Here is a 14,683-nt window from a genome sequence, read left to right as displayed (position 1 = left end):
TACTCAGTCTCATTCCCGCTTTCACGTACACTAGTCCATGCTCTAGACCCCAGTGGCATCTTGTTCGCTGTTCGCCAGTGGCCTTGGTCTTTGCGATAGCAGTGGGTTGTAATAGTCTCAGTGAACAGATCGCTTGTTTCAAAGAGTACCAAGCTGTTCGCTGGTCTGATCAGCCTTAGCACAGCCATAGACTAGCAAGGTGTCGGCTATTTTCCTTATTACCACACCAATGTTGCGGACAAAGTAGGCTGGACGACCAGCAATAGTACCTTAGGACACAGGCATATTGGATCATCGGATGGCGCAAGCATGTGATGTTGCCTGAAAAATGATGCAAGAGCCATTCTAGTTTGAAGCCACTGTCTGCTCCCTGACACGGCTTTTGGGATTCTCAACTTTCATTGAGTTCTGCAGTAGTTTATGCCATTGGAGCAGATCACTTTGCAAATGGGTTTGCGTGGATAGTAACGTGGCTGATCCGAAGTGCCTCAAAGTCGTCACCTTCCTTGGGCTGGGAAACCTTCCCCTTCTTATCAACCTTTGCATGGGCCTTCTCCAGCTTGGAGAGCACATCACCGCTTTCGTCTTGGGCACTCAAGTTCAAAACCTTCCCGAAGACCGTACTGGCACCATCCAAATGCGGTGCAGGCGCAAAAGCAATGAAGAATTGGCTTCCGTTTATCGTTGCGCCAGTCGCATTCTGCGAGCCTGGTGCGGTTCTGTCCTTGACTGGGCGGGACGCCATTGAAAGGATACCGCGCGCATTGTGTCGTAGAGCAGGTAGGTGTATTTCTTGGTTCATTGCTGACGGATGGTACATGGATGTGCCACCTTTAGGGATCTCAAAGGGAAGCATTGGTTTGGTGGAGGATGAGGGTTGCGCTGCTGGGCCGAGTGAGATGTCGCCGCCTTGGATCATGAACCCGGGGATGAGACGATGAAAAGGCGTGTCATTGTAAGCACCGCATGCACAAAGGGCGAGAAAGTTCTCGGTAGTTTGAGGGACGGCTTCGCAGAAGAGCTCGACCTTAAGGTCGCCTTGAGAGGTGTGGAGCTAGTGGGCAAGTGTTAGCACGGTACGAGAAGATAGAGATCCAGCCGTAGATAAAGAGGCCCTTGGGAGATTAAATACATACTGTGACGGACATTCTGCGAGGTCTTCTCTGTCTTTCTGGGCTTCGAGTCTCGACAATTTGCGGGAGCAAAGTTGACCGCGATGTGCGGCGATCTCGATATCGCGCTTAGTCATGCGTCTATCACCGCGGCGCTGGAGACCTCGAACGCTCAATTGTTTACTGAAATCTGGGTTTGTCAATTGCTGAAGAATAACAAACTTCTCTCATTCCAATTCAGGTGAGCACCTGAATTGGGGATTTTACAATTACCCTCAACGACAATTCCACACCAGCCCTCAATCCACATATTCCGACTCCCTTCTGTCCAAGCTCGGCCGACCTGGTCTGAAGCGCATCAACCACAATGAACAATAGACCAGTCGAACAAGCGTTAGGCATTCTGGTCCCTACTCATGCCAACGACCTCCCACAGGAGCTTCTCAGCTTGGCGCTAAGTCTGGTGGCACAATCCCGGAGCTTCTCGACCAGCTTGAAGCCCGAAGAAGAAATCGCCCGGCCTTATGCTTGCGCCGAGATCGCTTGCAGAAGGTAGGTCCTGGATTCGATTATGAGCCAATATCTGCGTACATGCAGCTGATCATGTTCCTCGAGGTTGCTAGGCTAAGTCGGGCTCTCAAGCTTCCTCCGCTGCTCGGTCACCCACCATGTCCTCCGCGCGTGTACAAGAAGCTCTACTCATACCTAGATCGCTCTCTTGCTTCTAGCTCTGCAGGTATCAAACGCTCAACGAGTGGATCTGTCTCTGGCACGCCGTCTCGTGCTGGCTCAGCGCAAACGACCCCGACAAAAGCGTCAAGACTTGGAAACACCCCTTCGAAGGCCACGTCCACGCCTCGGGGCCTGCAGAACACACCATCCAAGTCTACACCTCTGAAGAGAAGTGTCAGTGTCGCCAATCACCTCGCTTCACCATCCAAGTCAGCCCGGAAATCCACACCGGGCCGCCCCAAGGGGCTGTCCTCGTCGACGATTATTCCCGATGCGCCGGCCTGGGTGATGACCGCGATTCGGACAATATGCAAGACGCTCTCGACTCCAGCACCACGTACGACGACGTGGTCTCGTCCTCCTATCTCTAGAACCTTGCCACCTCATATTTTTGCTGGTGTTTCGTCGATCCTATATCTGACGTCAAGTATGTCCAACGATGAGGAAGGGTTAGACGAAGAAACCCTCGACTTTCTGGAGCCAATCGTGTCTATCCGGAATATTGACAACGATTATGATTTCAAAGAACTCGTGTATGCCATGGTGGTAGCAGTGTACTTCCTCGTATTGGCCCGTCGGCGAAACCCGGCACCTTCAGAAGAGGGCGAAGAGACAAACAATGACGCCCAGAAAATGGATAAGAAAACGTTTACCGAGATGCGCCAAACAGCTTTGACTTGCCTCGGCCTTCCGACTGATCGCAAACATCGCGATGACGTTGATCAATGGATCGCCTTGATCATGGAGCAGGGGTGGGCGAACGGACAGGAATGGTTCCAGAACATCCCATTGGCCGGGGAACTGGATGGCGAAGATGAGGAGGGCAACTCCTACCGGAACCTTGATGAAGAAGACGCTGCTTTTAGGGGTATCAAATTGCCCAAGCGTCATAGCGCGACCAACCCCGGCACAAATCCTGGTCATGCTCCTCGTGGCGGTCTGTTACCGGGCTTGGGAACCATGATGCAGGACCGTGTTGATTGGTTGAGCGAAGATCGTCGGGAAGACTTCATTGAGTGGAAATCGGACATCATGGCACGCATCCAGGGCTCGCAGAGTAGGACAGAGCGTGCTGCTGCATGATCTACACTAGGGGTGTACTTGGACGGGGAAATGGCGCTAAGAGCAGACTTGATTGATGATACCCTTGGCAATGGATAGGAATTAGGACTGTGCATTTCGCCATCTAATAAACTGGTCTGCGCCGTACTTCGTTCCATGATAGAACATAACAGCCAAATAAATCTGTCTATTCTATCTATGAGTATTTCCCGCCCCATTAAAGAATCCACCAAGTCGATCTGTTGCCGACCAAACATTGCCTCGTATTCGATTGGCCACAGGCTACCAGAGCCATGGCCAACCGGTAAGTATGCATTAAGAGCCAAGCGTGAACCCCATGTGGACACTGCCAACGACGCCATGCACATGGTTCAATACCAAATGCTTCTAGTCCGATGGTGTGGGATGCTCTCGTTATTTTCCTCCTCCAAACTCTTCATCGTATCATACAAGAAGAAATCAATCAGGATTGCATTGATGCCGTATGTTTTCTGGGGCTTTTCTTCAGTCTCGGTTTCGGCGGTTGCCTCGGGGTCCAGGGTTTCGTGGTTCTCGTCGGGCTTCGCGCCGCCTTTCATGTCTGCTGTCTTCACCTCCGGGTGACGCTTCTCAATCTCACGTTTTATCAGCTCTACGCCCCAGATACTCGTGCCACGGAGTTCAATCTCCCAGTTTGAGCCCGGTGTAATCGGCTTCAGGCTGCGGATGTGGCTTTCCAGCGGAGGAGAATAGCGGAGGCAGCCGAGCTGGTGGAGTATCTGTGGGATGCGGTAGTCTGCATTTCATGGTGAGACACTGGCCAAAAAGGTTCTTTGGAGTTTAGCAAACAGACCTGCAAACATGGTAATCTTGTCAATGTCGTGGAACTCGCCAAAATCTTCGCCGTTGAAGCAGGCCCACAGGTCTGCCACGAGGATTTGTGCCCGTTTATACAGGCGGACCCTGCGTCCGTTGAAGACGGCTTCATCCCGGAAGCAGGCAAAGCTCTCGACCAACAAATTGACGAGGCCCGCGGCGGAGTAGTCGGCACTGTCGATGACATTGGCGAAGCTGCCTCCGAATTCCTGCATATCTGAATTAGCACTGCAAATTTGGGTGATAAAGGTCAAGTCATACATTGCACAGGACTTCCCCGGCTTCTCGTAAACACTTAACGCGCTCTTTGAACAAGGGAATTTCTTCATCGGTTGCAGACCGGAAGACATGTTTCAACAATCCTTCTGTACATTCGGTCTCATCGAGCCAGAAGTCCGGAGTGGTAATTGGAATATCTGCACGTTTTTCAGCGGCATTCATCAAACCACGAATCAGGAGATAAAAAGCAGTAGATATTACCTTCATCCAGAGCTCTTTGCAACGCAGCAACCAAGCTCCAATACCCGGTCCACCTTTTGCCACGGTATTCGATTGAAAACCGTTTTGACTCATCCTCCTCCGACCAGAAACTAAAGTTCAGCAGGTCCATGGTGAAGATGAAATCGACCGTGCTCTCGTCTTTGGTCTTTGGATGCAGCTCGTGCTCCGACCACGTCTGGGTGGAGTAGGCCTTCTTCTGCATCAAACGCCATATGAACTCGGCGGCCTCCTTGGTCTGGGATGGGCTGAGAGCCACGTCAATGGCATTATCGAAGACATATTGGGCATTCTCGAGGACTTTCGTCTCCGGGGGGAGAGCCTTGACTGGCTTACCACTCAGTCCGAGATGCTGGCGAAGCAGCTCCACCAGCTCCGGGTCCGCTTCGTCGTCGGACCCTGCCTCCGCTGGCTCATTTCGTCGGGGAGAAATTGGGTCCAGGGATGGCATCGTCGCCAGCTGTGAATGAAATGCTGAGCACTGATAGAGTGGAACAGTGGGTTTATTTGGCTTGGGTCAATCTTCGATGAGCCCAATGGTCGACTGAAGGGTTCCCCTGACAGGAAACAAGGACCTGATGCCGTATCAGGAGAGTTGGTCTGGTTGCGATTTCCCCACGTCGTGAGGCTCAAGACCGAGCAGGTGTGTGAGAAAGATAATACTGTAACACTAGAGTCTTCAACCTTCTGAACATGCACAATCAATTGATGAGATGGTTTCTTGTTTCTCGCCACGGGGAAATTTCACTGGATTCTGGATAGAGGCAACCGTTATGTAAGCAGGGCTGCCCGAGTCGTGCGACACCAATTGCGATTTGGGCGATGATTGGGCTATATAATGGTGTCTATAACTTACTTAGATCTAGCGAGCTGGTGGTCTGCCATTGTGCAGATATATCATCACGATCGGTGGCAGGGAACAGTATGGTGTAGATGAAGTGAAGGTGTCCAAGTACCTTGGTATATCTTTCTCCGATCTTAGAATATCGACTGCAAAATGACAATGAAAGGATATTTACTACTTAGGTTTCAATGTGAGCGAGAGGAGTCAACGAAAGACATATCAGACGCAAAAAGAAACCATACAAATCCGATTGACTGGGATTCTCCACCTCACCCCTGGACCAGCGTTCAAAGTGGTGCCGGAGATGCAAGGTTCTGTACGCAGCCGCAAATGGGCTGCATGGAATGCGAAGGCAATCAGTCCAGCGGAAAGAGATAAAAGACAACATGACCAGCTGAAAGACATGCAGGATGCATCAGAGGAGAATAATAGCAAATTCATCGCCGCGGTTGTTAAATAGAGAAGCAAAAGCGTAGGTAGAACAAACACAGTGGCAGCGAAACCCCCGGCGCGGCGCTGCCGTCATCGCAGTCGAACTTCACCTCGGCCTCTGCTTCCGGATCTCACGCGCCCTGCCTTTCTCCATCCTCGCCCTCCCACCCACTCTGACCTTCGTCTCTTATTTCCTTTGTTTCCACCCAGATCGATATGGTTTCCTTCTGCTTTCTGCGACTCTAGATCCATCGACCTCCAGATCCTCTTATCGCGACGGAGATTGCGCCCGCAAGGATGCGCGCCAATTCGATCAAGCGCTCCCTGGGAGCAGACGTCACCAACTCCATTCGGCAGGTAAGACCCATTTAAAGAGTTGCAGGATGAACTTGGGAAACTACGGCGACTGTTGAACTTTCAGTCTGACGTCTTGAATCCTTGTCTAGTCCCGCGTGCTCTTGGTAGGCGCTGGCGGCATCGGCTGCGAGCTCCTCAAGAACCTCGTCCTCAGCGGTTTCGGCGAAATCCACATTATCGATCTCGATACTATCGATCTCAGCAACCTCAACCGGCAATTCCTCTTCCGGCATGAACACATCAAGAAACCCAAGGCGCTGGTACGTCGACGAATTGCCGCGAGACCCCTCCGCTCTCTCTCGAGAATTGCCGTGGCACACTCTGCGCGACCCTCTCAACCATATTGAGAATATACTCTGACATGGAAATCATGAACATGCAGGTTGCGAAGGATGTCGCGCACAAGTTCCAGCCCAGTGCAAAATTGGAGGCCTATCATGCGAACATTATGGACCCCCAGTTCTCCGTTGATTGGTTTGAAACCTTCAATGTTGTCTTCAATGCATTGGACAACCTCGCTGCACGACGCCATGTGAACCGTATGTGCCTCGCTGCGCGAGTGCCTCTCATCGAGAGTGGTACGACTGGCTTCAATGGCCAAGTTCAAGTTATTGAGAAAGTGAGTTGGCCTGATTGTTGTCAAAGGTGAGGTTTATAGCTTTAAATCTGACTGGTTCGGACAGGGCAAAACGGAATGCTATGACTGCAATGAAAAAGAAACACCAAAGACATTTCCTGTCTGCACCATTCGCAGCACTCCCAGCCAACCCATTCACTGCATCGTCTGGGCGAAGAGTTGGCTTTTACCGTAAATTCCCTTGGCATGGCTCACAAATTTTCAGTCACTAATTACCTCCATATATAGAGAGCTGTTTGGAGAGAGTGAGGAGGATGCTGGTGCGATTGACAATACCGAAAATGAGGACAATGGTCAGTTTGGACCATGGAATCTGTGCTAGTATATGTGGAAACACTGACTTTCGAGCAGCGGAAGAAATAAAAAAGCTGCGCTTGCAAGCGCAAGCTCTCAAGGAAATTCGAGAATCAAAGGGCACCGATGATTTCTGCAAGAAAGTCTTCGAGAAGGTGTTTAAAGACGACATCAATGAGCTGCGTGAAATGAATGAGATGTGGATGGAGCGAAAGCCGCCACAAACTCTTGATTATGATAGCTTACAAGAAGCATCTGCGTCCATTGAGTCGGATGTGTCTACGACTGCGGCGCGAAGGGAGTGGGCATTGGAGGAGAACTTTGTTGTTTTTAAGGACAGGTATGTGGCGCTACCTTTGTTTGATGTTCTGAATAGTCGAGCTTATTACGTCCAGCTTGGATTGCCTGAGCCAACGCCTGAAGAAACTCGAAGTGAACGCATCCCCAGATGACCCCAAACCGATTTTGTCGTTCGACAAGGATGACGAGGACACTCTGAATTTTGTAACAGCAGCAGCCAACATGCGTGCCACAGTATTCGGCATTGAATGCAAGTCCAAGTTTGACACCAAACGTGAGTTTACCTCCAAGGACCATTTTGTGGGATGAATACCCTGACTCGACATAGAAATGGCTGGCAATATCATTCCCGCTATTGCAACCACTAATGCCATGACTGCGGGTCTCTGCGTTCTGCAAGCATTTCGAGTTCTGCAAGATGACATGGCTCATGCGAAAATGGTAACCCTCCTGGTCTCTACCTTGTACTGTATGTGGTCACTGACGAAATTCGCTCTTTCAGGTCTTCCTGGAAAGGTCCGGGGCCCGTGCTATCAACTCCGACTCTTTAGATCCCCCCAAACCCAATTGTCCTATTTGTTCCGCGGCAGTTGGCAGAGTATCAGTGGACTTGACTCGTGCCACGCTCCGAGACCTCGTTGAAGGGGTACTCCAGTCGCAGTTAGGATACAGTGAAGAGGTTGCCATCATGATAGGTGGTCAGTCAATATATGATATCGAGATGGAGGACCAGCTTCCGAAGACTCTCTCGGAACTTGGTGTCAGGAATCAGACCTTCATCACTGTTTTGGATGAGGATGATCAAGACCAAGACCCTCGTGTGAACCTCGATCTCATCGCCATCGAAAGGTACGTCTCTGCAATTATTGTAAAATTGTGCATGGCCTCAACTGACCATTTTCAGAACTGAACCGGCCTCTGATACTCAACCTGCCAGCTTACAAGGGACCGTGGAGATCCCACGGAAGCCTAAGGTGATGAGTGAGTTGGCCCCAGAGCCTGTAGCTGAAACCAATGGCACGAGTATCATAGGAAAACGCAAACGCGAGGGCGAGGAAGAGCCTCTAACCAATGGCCATGTCTCCAAGAAGGTTGCTGGAGATTCGTTGCACAATGGTGATCAACAACAGCCCATCGTTTTGGATGAAGATGACGGAGGAGCGATTCTCATTGATTAGAACCCAAGGCGTTAAGGGTGAACATGGCTAATCAGTGCCTTTTTTTTTTTCCTCGGCAATAGATCCAGAGCGCTATGGCTCGCTTCTACTACCACTACTACATCTTCTATGTATCATATGGCACAAAAAAAAACATCTTCATAAAGAAGACTTTATGATTAACGTTCAACCACAACTATGATGTGATCCATCTCTTATATTTTCATAGGGCTGGAACTACGCTGCTTCACGTCTAGGGACGAGAACATGCCTAACCACAGCCAACAATATATCAATGTCTAGCGTGTATTATATTGATTCTAGCAATTTATTCATGGCCGACCCGAGTATTCTTGTAACATTAATAGAAATACTTCCTGTTGGCTGAAGTGAATATTTACGTCATGCGTCTGCTGAAATTCCAAGAACATGTTGTTATAAGAGCCTCCCTAGGTATGTAGTAGACAAGTCTAGCCCATGACGATAGGCACATCAAAGGAAATTATCAATACAGAAAGGGATTTAAACAGCACTGAGTCCCCCATCAATATTAAGAACACAGTTATTAGCATATTCATTTTGCGCGAGAAAGACAGCGGCATCTGCAATCTCGCGGGGGTCACCAAACCGGTGAAGAGGGATAATGTCCTTCAGTTTATTCACTTCCCCCGGAGTGAAATCTAGATGAAGGGCATTAAAGACCTGACAACAGACAGGGGAACGGGTTCTGACATACCTGAGATCATGGGAGTTTCAATGTACCCCGGTACAATCACGTTTGACCGGATGGCAACATGCCTCAATGAGGCTGACGCTTCAACTGCCAGTGACCTAGTCAGACCCAAGAGACCAGCCTTGGATGCCGCGTATGGAACAGCGCCCGTTCCCGCCTTGAGTGCTAACAAGGAAGAGATGTTGATAATGCATTTCGATGGGGGGTTTGAGTCTGCAGTGGCATCCTTGCGACTGCGGACGCGGCTGCGGATTGCAGCGCGCATCAAAGCTCGCGAGGTGAGCATTGCACCTTCAAGGTTTGTGCGGAGAATCTTGGAGATGTCTTCCAGCTCCGACTTGGGGAGGATGTTTGAAACGGAAATCCCCGCTGCGTTTACTAGGATATCGACAACTGTCTGTTGAAAAGTGAGCAATGCTTTGGTTCAACTCATGATTTTGAGACAGTGAAGTAGTTTATAAAAGAAACCTACCATTTCTCTTTCCAGTTCGCGCATCCATGATCCCGCTTCTGCTACATCTCCAACAAGTAGGCGCACCTTATCCGATGCAGGCGTGGTTGAATTATGTATGCCTTTCTGCGAAGAATGTAACACGCCGGTGGAGGCACGGAGGCGTGCGGCTGCTGCTTGTAGACGATCCTGCGACCTACCGACAAGAATGATAGACGAAGCACCTTCTTGCAGGAACCGTTCTGCAATGGAAAATCCAATACCAGAGGTTGCACCAGTTACCATGCATGTCCGATCAGCTAATCGGTTTGCAGGCTGAAAAAGGCCCGTTGGGTGATTTGGGGCTGAATGAGTGGAGGATACCAATCGAATGTTCCTTCTGGGTCTTGCTTTGGCAAAGGGTGTGGGCTTGCCATCACATAATGGTCGGACAAGACGAGAAGATGGCACCAACTCTTGCAGTTGGACCCATGCTAGTTGGCTGGACATGTTTGGAAGCCCGAGTGGATAGTAAAGGAAGAAGAGCCAGGGCGTTGTTATCGTTATCGGCTATCAGCTATCCTTATCAGGGAAACTGAGGCACGGACCTCCACACCCTCCATCACCGCGTCTTCTTCTCACACCACGCGCAATCTTTCCACCATGACACAACCGGTGCCATCTGAATACATAACGCTCATCTCAGAGGATGGGTTTGAGTTCATCATTCCCCGTCAGGCGGCGTGCGTTTCAGGTACCATCCGACGCATGCTAGATCCTTCCAGTAAGTGGACATGGAATGTCACTGGCGAGGAAGGCTTTGCCCACTAACTCTATTGGTGCTCTGCAGGCAAGTTCTCCGAAGCAATCACTGGCCGGTGTGTATTGGAGAATATGAGGTGAGTACTCTTCACAGACACTCCTGCTAGACTTCACAACTAACACAACTCCTTTCTTGCCAGTGGCGTTGTGCTTGAGAAAGTCTGTGAATATTTCCTCTACAATGAAAAACACAAGGACCAGAGAAATGTCCCGGACATGGACATTCCACCAGAGCTCTGCTTGGAGCTTTTGATGGCGGCCGATTACCTGGACACCTGATCAGTATACCGGTACAGAATGGCATTTATGACACCAAGATGTTCCACTTTTGGAGCCTCAACCTTTTTGCAGCGACTTATGGCGTAAACGAGATGGAGAGGACTTTCGGATATCGGGCTTACGAGGAGGTGTGGGAGGGCTCAACGGGAGCTGAGCCCTGGCGTTCTTCCACTGGAATGTATTACTGATTAATGGAACTCGGCGTACAAACAGCATTCTCTAGCCCCCTGTTCTTGCGTAACCTAGCATTCGCAAAGCCATCCAAGCATCAAACCATTCGACCTGTTGCATTTCTGCGGACGAATGGTCTAAAATGGATGGCAGATCAAATGAAACACTCCTGCACTTGGTACCTTCGGCCACTCTGTCAAAGGCCAAGGTCTGGGATTTTCAGGAGACATTGCATTCTCTTCAAGATATAGAGCGTTCACTGGCTGAGATCCAACAGTTGACCAATACCATGATGATTTTCATTGCCCAGTTGGTCTTGGGATTTTCCATGGGTTGAATGACTAGGAAAGCCACGATTCCCTGGAAAAATATTCAGATAACGAGATTCCTCCAGCCAGATGTGAGACGAGACTACTTCACCACATCCTGGTTGCATTAGGTCTATACTTCTAAACGCGAGAAACCACCCCCAATGCCACCCAGGTGACAACCTCGGCAGCTGACTCAGCCGGGGCGATAGCCCGCCGTGTAGTTATTGCTTGATCCCAACTCTTTCCCCCCTCATGGATGTGGTTTTCAGGGGCTGTGCTCGCTGTGACATCCAGTGTGATTACAGACGCCTTGATTCCTTCATTTCACCCATCGTTGGTCTCGCACTACCGATAGCGAGCGAGGCGTGGGGGTCTTCCCCAATCCATCTTCCCCGGATCAACGGTAGTGGTCAGTGATAGGGACCCCTTAACACCGGTCCATCATGTCTAGTGTTATGAGCCCTTCAGCGATGCCGAGCACGTCCGCCGCTCCTGTGATCCATAACCTGAGCAGCCCAATTTCCGTCACTTCCGGAAGCACGCTACTGCCGTACTCGCCGCGCGATTTATTATCCCTCCCCCTTCGCGCCCTACACCATGCGGAAATATTCGCTTTTAGCACGGTCCCTCGACATGTCGCCCGGATGGCCGGAATAGAAGACTTTAGTCTGAACATATGGGGTGGGGCTGCACCGACAGCCGGCGAGACCGGCCTGCCGGGCGATGCGGTAGCGGCCGCTTCGCAAGCCGCAGCGGGTATGGCAGGCGAGGGTGTTGCGCAGGTAGTGGGACAAGGTGACAATTGGTACATGGCTGAGTTCATGCATACGATGCGCAAAGTCGGAGGGTTCTTTGGGTATCTGACCAGCATCTGGTCCTTTGCCTGTCTAGTGGAGGTGAGTGTTGCCAGACCGTGATTCTACACACGTTGCTAATAAATTCAGGCCCTGGTACTCAACCGAATCACGATATACGCGTCAACGCGCCGACATCTCCGACTGGGCTGGGAGAGGCGACTTGCCCTGCGTATTATACCCATCCTCTTATTCCTGTCTCAGATTCTGACTTTACTACGCGGGATCCGATGTCAATCATCCCCATCTTACTCGACAATGCGATATGGGAAGCCCGTGAAATCATTAATTTTTGATTATGCTAGTGGGGGCGGCACCCTTCACTCCTTCAGTTCAAGTCTCCTACCATGGGAGTCCGACGAGGAGGCTTGCAGTGCTTTGAAGATGGGCCGCGTTCCTGGCACGGGAAACGTTCCATACGGCTCGTTTTCACTTCTATGGCCGGCTTTCATGTTGCTCTGCTTGAGCCACTTTGTCGAGACCCTCTCTTGCGCGCTACAGGGTCGACCGGTCATGACGGAAACGGGGATATCGATATTTGAGCATTCTCTTGCTTTCGCGGAAGCCGAGAACATGATTGGCAAATCAATCGGACTCGGAATTTTTGGCCTCCCCAAGAAAAACCCTTTCAATGATGCTGGAACTGAGGATAGCTCAGCTTCCCCTCTCCAGCTTCTCACAAGATCGCAGGTAATGGAGCGAATGAATGTCACCCCGGAACTTTTGCTCATTGTTTTGATTTCATGCTGCAATAGCTTGTCATCGCATGTTCTTGACGTATTTGGGAAACAGAGTCGATACCGTCTATTCAACACTGCTCTATGGGGTGCCTGCTTCATGGCAGCTATGTTCTGGGGCCTCGAGAGTGGCCCTCCCATCAGCAGTGAGACAGGCGTTCTTAAATTCCCGACAGTGTGCATCGTCGGTTTCATTCCCCACCTACTCGTGCTGTCTGGGATTATCATATGCCTTGCCATTTATGGGTTGGCTTTGACCATAACCGCATTCTCTTTGCCATTTGAAGAAGGCCAACCTGCTTCACTTCGGGAACGATTTGCGCTGGCCCATGAGAACATGCAAGGCTCGAATCAGATCCGCAGCATCCACATCAATAGACATGAGGATTTCTACACGACCTTGCTTCGCATTGGGTACATTGCTCTGACTGCGGCGAGTGAAGCGGTGTTCTTAAATGAAGGCAAAGCGGTGATCGCGAGGCAAATGACATGGCTTGAGAAAGATCGCATCGCGGAGATCGAAGCTTCTCGACAGAGAAACTCATCCTACGGCAATTGGCCGAACCATAGCGATGGCCCGCCTTTCGAGGCTACAGGGTTCTCTAGCTTCGATCTACCACAACATTCCGCGTCCTGGGAAAGTGGATACGCCTGCGAGAAGAAGATGGAAAAACCCAAGAATGGAAATCGAGCCGTCCGGTCCCAGGCTGAGCTTGGGGGAGTTGGTGCATTGCGGGCATCAGTCCGATTGTGGCATGGCTTTTCTTTTGTCCGCTCCATATTTTGGCTTATCACGAAATGGGTCGCGTATGGCTTCAGCCGAGCACTTGATCGACTCGGAATCACCTACCGCCCTCAGTGGCTGAAACGACTCATTGATCATCGGGATGTTGGAACAGGATCCGTGAAGGCGACTTCGTCTGGGACATTAGATTTCTGGATTCTGACCGATGAAGGAGAGCTCGAGCTTCCCGAGAACCACGACTTTGACGTTGAACTAGAGATGAGAAAGCGGGAGCGCATAGCGCGACAAGAATGGGAGGGATCCGATGAACGTCGACTAGACGAGAAGTTGTATGGGTGGTGGAAAGTTGGTGGCTCCTGGGGCAATCAGGACCATACTCCTGACTACAGACCGTCACCAAACGACGATGACGACGTGACGAGCGTGGTTTCAATGTCTACCAATGCCTCAGAATCTGAATGGGAAGACTGCCATTCCGATGGCCGTCGGACACCAACCCAGTCGAACCCCTACGCCGACTTTTCTCGAGAGAGCTCACCTCTCCAAGAACCTTTCTTGGACATGAGCACCTTGGCTCGTCTCTTAGATCCCCGTGACCGAGAGAGCCGAGAAGAAGCGCGAATTCTCGCCGCCCATCTCAGTCCTGGGCAAGATTCCAACCGCATCATGACGCGCAGCCGGTACCAGCAGCAGGTAGCACGGGAGAGATCTCGCGTTCTGTTGTCCTCGCGCCTGCACCATTCTGTGCCTTCACAGTCCAGCGCTGACAAGCGTAGACCCACCGCCGAAGAGGAGATTGAGATGCTTGAGCAACTCATCCTCTCTCGTCGCTCTGAAGTCGCATCCAGCGCTGACCCTAGCACCTGGGAATCGGGGGCAACAGGACTCGGTCCCAACGGACCACCCTGTGTGGTCTGCCAGACCAATCCTCGCTCTATCATTACCTGGCCCTGTCGCTGCCTTTGTATTTGCGAGGATTGCCGCGTCAGCCTGGCAATGAACAATTTTGGGAGCTGTGTGACCTGTCGCCAGGAGGTCGGTGGGTTTATGCGACTATGGGTTCCATGAGGGATCTTGTGCCGTCTTATCTCATTTGCATTATTTGTGATCGGCTTTCAACACTGGTCTTTAGAAAATAGCAGCATTCAGCAGGGTGTAACATATGGAATTTGCATTTCTTTTTTTTAAAAAAAAGAAAATCCGGTCTGGATTGTGTTTTCCAACAACGATCCACGAAGCACGACGGACTATGGATGACAGCGAGACTTGCATGCCTTTATTTCTTGTACATTTCTTTTTACTTCTAAGTTATTTAGGGCCC

General features: G+C 50.7%; 7 protein-coding genes across 7 annotated transcripts; 4 read left to right on the top strand and 3 right to left on the bottom strand.

Annotated features, from left to right (window-relative positions):
• Positions 1–436: 436 nt before the first annotated feature.
• On the bottom strand, positions 437–1,148 carry cyp5 (uncharacterized protein; the record flags this gene model as incomplete). Its single annotated transcript, XM_056943891.1, has 2 exons — positions 437–1,054; positions 1,137–1,148. The coding sequence occupies 2 exons, from the start codon at positions 1,146–1,148 to the stop codon at positions 437–439; spliced, it is 630 nt and encodes a 209-aa protein (XP_056800774.1).
• A 331-nt stretch (positions 1,149–1,479) lies between these two features.
• On the top strand, positions 1,480–2,927 carry N7459_004706 (uncharacterized protein; the record flags this gene model as incomplete). The annotated part of the gene is made up of 2 exons (XM_056943890.1): positions 1,480–1,664; positions 1,736–2,927. The coding sequence occupies 2 exons, from the start codon at positions 1,480–1,482 to the stop codon at positions 2,925–2,927; spliced, it is 1,377 nt and encodes a 458-aa protein (XP_056800773.1).
• A 350-nt stretch (positions 2,928–3,277) lies between these two features.
• Positions 3,278–4,710, bottom strand: N7459_004705 (queuosine 5'-phosphate N-glycosylase/hydrolase; the record flags this gene model as incomplete). The annotated part of the gene is made up of 4 exons (XM_056943889.1): positions 3,278–3,681; positions 3,739–3,970; positions 4,023–4,177; positions 4,242–4,710. The coding sequence occupies 4 exons, from the start codon at positions 4,708–4,710 to the stop codon at positions 3,278–3,280; spliced, it is 1,260 nt and encodes a 419-aa protein (XP_056800772.1).
• Positions 4,711–5,781: 1,071 nt separating this feature from the next.
• N7459_004704 (E1 ubiquitin-activating protein ubaB) lies at positions 5,782–8,301 on the top strand (the record flags this gene model as incomplete). The annotated part of the gene is made up of 10 exons (XM_056943888.1): positions 5,782–5,892; positions 5,982–6,152; positions 6,275–6,511; positions 6,576–6,700; positions 6,758–6,822; positions 6,881–7,163; positions 7,219–7,397; positions 7,452–7,564; positions 7,626–7,972; positions 8,028–8,301. Coding segments are annotated over 10 exons (1,905 nt in total), but the record flags the coding sequence as incomplete, so codon positions are not given.
• A 501-nt stretch (positions 8,302–8,802) lies between these two features.
• Positions 8,803–9,749, bottom strand: N7459_004703 (SDR family NAD(P)-dependent oxidoreductase; the record flags this gene model as incomplete). The annotated part of the gene is made up of 3 exons (XM_056943887.1): positions 8,803–8,960; positions 9,017–9,410; positions 9,486–9,749. 3 exons carry the CDS (start codon positions 9,747–9,749, stop codon positions 8,803–8,805), a joined length of 816 nt encoding a protein of 271 aa, XP_056800770.1.
• A 357-nt stretch (positions 9,750–10,106) lies between these two features.
• Positions 10,107–10,544, top strand: N7459_004702 (elongin C; the record flags this gene model as incomplete). The annotated part of the gene is made up of 3 exons (XM_056943886.1): positions 10,107–10,227; positions 10,294–10,342; positions 10,406–10,544. The coding sequence occupies 3 exons, from the start codon at positions 10,107–10,109 to the stop codon at positions 10,542–10,544; spliced, it is 309 nt and encodes a 102-aa protein (XP_056800769.1).
• A 925-nt stretch (positions 10,545–11,469) lies between these two features.
• Positions 11,470–14,430, top strand: N7459_004701 (putative ubiquitin-protein ligase (Asi3); the record flags this gene model as incomplete). Its single annotated transcript, XM_056943885.1, has 2 exons — positions 11,470–11,922; positions 11,971–14,430. The coding sequence occupies 2 exons, from the start codon at positions 11,470–11,472 to the stop codon at positions 14,428–14,430; spliced, it is 2,913 nt and encodes a 970-aa protein (XP_056800768.1).
• Positions 14,431–14,683: the final 253 nt, after the last annotated feature.

The sequence above is a fragment of the Penicillium hispanicum genome (genome assembly GCF_028827665.1).
Source record: "Penicillium hispanicum strain IBT 35686 chromosome Unknown utg000004l_segment0_segment0, whole genome shotgun sequence".
Classification (NCBI taxonomy): Eukaryota; Fungi; Ascomycota; class Eurotiomycetes; order Eurotiales; family Aspergillaceae; genus Penicillium; species Penicillium hispanicum.
This window is presented reverse-complemented; position numbering and strand designations above follow the sequence as displayed.